The following is a 5631-nucleotide window of genomic DNA, read 5'->3' on the forward strand; positions in this document are numbered from 1 at the left end:
ATCATCGCGACTCTCCTGGGAGGTAGCTGCTGGCTGTCAGGAACACCCTCCAGCCTGAGTTCTTTGGAAGATCTCAACCCCTCCAGCAAGTGGACAGCAGGAAGGGGCTCTGACAGTTGGGCAACATGGGGGTGGGGACTAGGAAGTACAAGGGGGGCAGTGAGCGTGGGGAGGGGCCTTTAAGACTGGCAAAGCACTTAGCATATACTAGCTCACTTTATCCTCACCTATTATCTCCATTTTACAGGTGAAGGAGTAGAGAGGCAGACAGAGAGAGGTTCACCAAGTAGGATATGCTGGAAGGAGAATTCAAACTCAGATCCGTGGCTTCCTCTGCTGCCTCAGGGAGCTGCCTCCAAACTGGAACCTTTGGTGCTCTCTGCACTTCTAAACATCTCAAAGAATCATCTGTGACTCTTCATCTGTATTTGGGAAAAGTCTCAACAAGACTGGGTAGTCTCTGGGCAATCCACAGCCATCCTGCCCTTTCTCTGACCTCCGACTTTAGGTTCTCTGAAGGAACAGCTGCTTCATTCACATAGAATTAAACATGTGGAGCCCAGCCTGGGAAAATTGGGAAAAATCTAGGACCCGGGGGCAGAGATCAGAGTGGGGGGTCTTTCGAACACAGAATAGGGAATGTCAGAGCTGGAAGGGTTCCTAGAACATAAAACAGGGAATGCTGGGGCTGGGAGGGACCTTGGAACACAGAACAGGGAATGTCAGAGCTGGGGGAGAGAGCCCTCAGAACCCAGAAATGGGAACATCAGGGCTGGAAGGAATCCCCCAGCGGAGAAGATCATGCGAGAGCTGGGAGGGCCATTGGATCACAGAAAGGAGAACCTCAGAGCGGAGAGAACCTCACAGACTACAACATCAGCTATGGGACTCTCCTTGGAAGACAGGGCAGAGGTCAGTGCCTTGGGGTTCAGAGAGAGGGACAAGACTGCCCCTTAATCTGGCCCCAAAGTGGACCAGATTAAAAAAGAGGAGGCCTCCTCCTCCTCTTCCTCTTCTTTCCAGACTCCAGAGGCATCATCCTTTGGTTGCTGGCCCCCACCACCCCAAGGGGGCTCAGCCCATGCTCTGCTCCTTCTCTTTGGGACTCAGATGGAATAGCCAGGTAGATGTCCTGATTATGGGCTGCCTTACCCACACTTCAAGGCATAGATTCGAGGTGAGAGGGTGGACTTGAAGTCAAGAAGCGGAATTCAAATCCTACCTCAGACACTTCCCCAGAGTGTGCCTCTGGCTTCCAGGGCCCCTCCCAGCTGGGCACTGAGCTCCTGGGCTTCTCCCCTTGCCTGGGCAGCCCTGCCAGAGGCTCGTCTCCGAGTGTTTGTGTGTGTGTGTGTGCGCGCTTTCCTCAGCTCTTTCCTTAATTAGTTCCACAATCTACCGAAGGCCAGTTAGCCGGCTAATGGGTTTCCTCGCCTCCTCCCTTGGCGGGGCCCTTCGGGCTGCAGGCATTTTCGCTGGGGGGCGATAATTGGAAATGAGGAGAAAGTGACACCTGAGGAGTTCATTGCCCGGCTCGGCCTCTGGGCTCTCCTTTGAACTCCCCTGGCCCGGCCTCAGGTGCCACTTCCCCAGGGGGGTCCCGCCTCATAAAGGGGGCCCTGGGCCTCTCGCAGGGACTCTTCTCTGGCAGCTGCCCCGGGCGGATGGACAAGATGCAGGAGACGCTGCTGGGCTTTGAGGAGGGCCTGGCCTGCCCCAGCCCAGCCTTTCTGTCCTCCTGGGACTGGAAGGACACGCCGCTGCCGCTGCCGCCGTCGGGACCGAGGCCGCCTCCAGGCCCGGGCCCGGGGCCCTTCGAGCTGGGTCGGGCCGGCTCCCCTCAGAGCCTGTCCCCCACACCGTCTTTCGCCTCGTCTTCCTCGCCCGCCCACCCCGGGGTGACCTGCGGCCACGGAGGCGCGGGCGGCGGGGGCGGCGGCGGCCTGGTGGCGTGCGGGATGCTGGCCTTCTCCTCCGCCTACCTGCAGAGCCCGGGCCCCAGCAAGGCCCCGCGGGGCGCCAAGGTGCGGATGTCGGCCCAGCGGCGGCGCAAGGCCAGCGAGCGCGAGAAGCTGCGGATGCGGGCGCTGGCCGACGCCCTGCACACGCTGCGCAATTACCTGCCGCCGGTGTACAGCCAGCGGGGTCAGCCCCTCACCAAGATCCAGACCCTGAAGTACACTATCAAGTACATCGGCGAGCTCACCGACCTCCTGAACGGCTCCCCGCGGCCCTAGCGGGGTGCCCGAGCTGGGGGCGCCGCGGCCTCACCCGGGACACGGACGAGCCGAGCCCGACGGGCTTCTGCCAGCCTTGGCTTGGCACCTACATGACACAAGGGCCATCGCGTCCGTCTGGCCCAGGAGGACGAGGCGCCGGCTGGGGGGACTTTTCACTGGAGCTCCTCCGCGGGGGCAGCGCACTTCCCTTCCCGCCTGGCCCGATAGCATTGCCTGGGAGCTGTCCAGCCCCGCCGGGCCGGGACACCTGGATCTCCGCGGCTGGGACCTGGCGTGAATTCGCTTTCGGAAGAGGTGCCATGGGCGGGGGGGAGGGGGATGTCTAAAGGGCATCTCCCCAGTGGCTGCAGGGGTGGCCCTCTGTCCACGCAGAGCCGGAGCGGCCCCCATCCTCCACCTTCCCCCACCAACTGCCCAGACGCACGTCAGGGGTCATTAGGGACCTCGTCAAGGTAGCCTGGAAAGGATGAAGGTCTTCGGAAGCGCCCTTGGTCAACAGTGGGGACACGCTGCCCCTCGGCTTGCGCTCCCCACTCCCCACTCCGCCCTGGACTCCTCCTTCCCACTGGCGGCCCCTTCTGGGTGCTGAGAGATGGGCCGCCTTGTGGTCTTTTTGGGGGTGGGGGGCTGGGAAGGACAGTCTCCCCCTCCCCCCCACTGATGGCTCAGATGTGCCTCGGGTGTGTTCATGGGAGTGGGGGAAGGCTCTCAGGTCCGGGTGGGCAGCAGGACACAGGGGAGCCATGAAATGGCCCTCCGAGATCAGAAGAGAATGGCTGCGCTCTCCTGGGCTTAGAGGAGAGGGCATGGAGGCTGCAGGAAGGAGAGCCGGAGGAAGAGGCTTTGACCAAGTCTGATGAGCCCTCCGAGCATGAAGCCCATCCCAAAGGAAGGGCACAGAGGGACTGAGGAACTTCAGAACAGGAAGGAGAAGAGTGCTCACCTTCCTCATTGTACAGATGGGGAGACTGAGGCCCAGAGGAGGAGTCTGACTTGCTAAGGACCTTACTGTGTGGCCATTAAGGAGGCAGATGGGTCCTCCCTTTCAGGAATCTCAGCTGAGTAGCACTCAGTTCCAGGAACCAGGCAAGACCAGGAGAGAAGGTGTGGACAACCTAGACAAAGTGCAGCTCACCAGGACCGGGAGGTGCTCTCTAACCCCTGGCCCACAGCCTTGAATGTGGCAGCTTAATGCAAGTTTCCTAAATTCAAGTGAGCTTTGCCTTCTGGAAAGTCTGCCTCTTTCTACTGCCTGGCATCCCTTGGCTGTCCCAACCCAGGCCATTGTGGTTGGATGTGGCCCAGCTGGGCACCTGAAATATGGACTTCAATGAAATGGTCTGAGGGTCCTAGATCTGGGAGGGACCTCGAAGGTCTGTGAGTCCATTTTATAGATGAACAAGTTGAGACCTAGAGAAGTAGTGGTTTGGATGAAGTCACAGGACTTCTCTCTCCCCTGATACCCCTCTCTGGTCAGGTATGAAAAGTTTTCCTTTAATGCTCCCCCTAACCCCAACAACAAGAGCGCAGACATTAATGGAGGGAGGGAATGGGGGAGGCAATTTTCTGCCCTCCCCCAGCCACTGCAATAAACACTTCTCAACATGGCTCTGTCTTTGCTTTTCATGCTGGGGACATTTCAGTAGGATTCTGGGGACCTGGGGAAGGAGCAGAGCATCACAGAGGGGGAGCAGCTCCCCTGGAGAGGAAGCTGACTGAGCAGGGACTCGAACCCAGGGTCCCTTTGACTAAGGTCCTGAACTCTTCCTACACTCCCACAGTCATGTTTTTACTGCAAATGGCCCAGAGCCAAAGGGGAAGAGGGAGGGTCAATCCACTCCTTGGTGGTTGATGAATTTGCAATGAAAGGGTTGGGGAGGGGGGAGAACTTGGCAGGAGGCCATGGTGGTGAAGGAGGTTGCTTCCTCACCTCTTCCCTAGGGAGGCTCCCTGAAGCGTCCACCTGGGCGACTTTGGCCAATCCCGGGACCTCCTTAAAGGAAGGTGCTGTGGGGCTCCAAATGCCTGCGGGGGTGGGGGGGTGGGGGGGTGGGGTCCATGATCCTAGGTCCTAAGCCTACAGCACTACAGAGGCCCTCTTTGTGTCTAGTCTGGGGCCATTCCAGCTCTTGCTTCCTTGGCCATGACCTGATAGAGGGGGAGGAGGGCAGGGAGATGGCATGGGGAAGGACAGGGGGATAGGATAGAGGAGGGGGCAGGGAGATAGCATAGAGGAGGGGGCAGGGAGATGGCATGGGGAGAGGCAGGGAGATGGCATGGAGAGAGGCAGGGAGATGGCATGGGGAGAGGCAGGGAGATGGCATGGGGAAGGACAGGGGAATAGGATAGAGGAAGGGGCAGGGAGATGGCATGGGGAGAGGCAGGGAGATGGCATGGGGAAGGACAGGGGAATAGGATAGAGGAGGGGGCAGGGAGATAGCATAGAGGAGGGGGCAGGGAGATGGCATGGAGAGAGGCAGGGAGATGGCATGGGGAGAGGGAGGGAGATGGCATGGGGTGAGGCAGGGAGATGGCATGGGGAGAGGCAGGGAGATGGCATGGGGAGAGGCAGGGAGATGGCATGGGGAGAGGCAGGGAGATGGCATGGAGAGAGGCAGGGAGATGGCATGGGGAGAGGCAGGGAGATGGCATGGGGAGAGGCAGGGAGATGGCATGGAGAGAGGCAGGGAGATGGCATGGGGAGAGGCAGGGAGATGGCATGGGGAAGGACAGGGGAATAGGATAGAGGAGGGTGCAGGGAGATGGCATAGAGGAGGGGGCAGGGAGATGGCATGGAGAGAGGCAGGGAGATGGCATGGGGAAGGACAGGGGAATAGGATAGAGGAGGGTGCAGGGAGATGGCATAGAGGAGGGGGCAGGGAGATGGCATGGGGCAAGGGGCAGGGAGATGGCATGGGGCAAGGGGCAGGGAGCTGCTTTTTAAGAAGAGAACAGTTCACCCTGAGATTCTGGTGGGATTTACAAAATTGTTTCTTCACCTAACCCTCAAGGTTCCTGCCAATATCACTGTGCTTTCCTTTTTACAGAGGAGATAACTGGGGTGGGGGGACACTCACAGCCTCCCAGACTGATGGAGCCAGGAAGGGTCTCAGACACTTTGGGTTCAGCCCTTTCTCTCATGGGTGAGGTAACTGAGACCAAGAGAAGCTCCCCCAGGGAGGGAGGCCAGAGGACAGTAAATCAGGAGCACTGGAGTTCAAGTCCTGCCTCCTATCCATCTTGGCCACCTTCTAGAAGGTGCCAATAGAAGTTGGGAAAGGGGATTTCCTCCTCTGGCAGTCCCAGGTTCTGTTCCTATCACTTAAAGAGTAAGTGTTGAGCCCAGAACCCCTAGCCTTTTCCCTGCACCATGATTGTCATCATAGCTCCT

The 5631-nt window shown here is 59.1% G+C and overlaps 1 protein-coding gene across 1 annotated transcript; it reads left to right on the forward strand.

Annotated features, from left to right (window-relative positions):
* The first annotated feature begins 1654 nt into the window (after positions 1-1654).
* Positions 1655-3845, forward strand: MSGN1 (mesogenin 1). Its single transcript, XM_001368165.3, has one exon. It carries the CDS (start codon positions 1665-1667, stop codon positions 2235-2237), a length of 573 nt encoding a protein of 190 aa, XP_001368202.2. The 5' UTR covers positions 1655-1664; the 3' UTR covers positions 2238-3845.
* Positions 3846-5631: the final 1786 nt, after the last annotated feature.

The sequence above is a fragment of the Monodelphis domestica genome, chromosome 1 (assembly GCF_027887165.1).
Source record: "Monodelphis domestica isolate mMonDom1 chromosome 1, mMonDom1.pri, whole genome shotgun sequence".
Lineage (NCBI taxonomy): Eukaryota > Metazoa > Chordata > Mammalia > Didelphimorphia > Didelphidae > Monodelphis > Monodelphis domestica.

Coding starts and splice junctions, on each gene's coding strand:
- MSGN1 (XM_001368165.3), top strand. CDS start 1,665: ATGGACAAGATGCAGGAGACGCTGCTGGGCTTTGAGGAGGGCCTGGCC.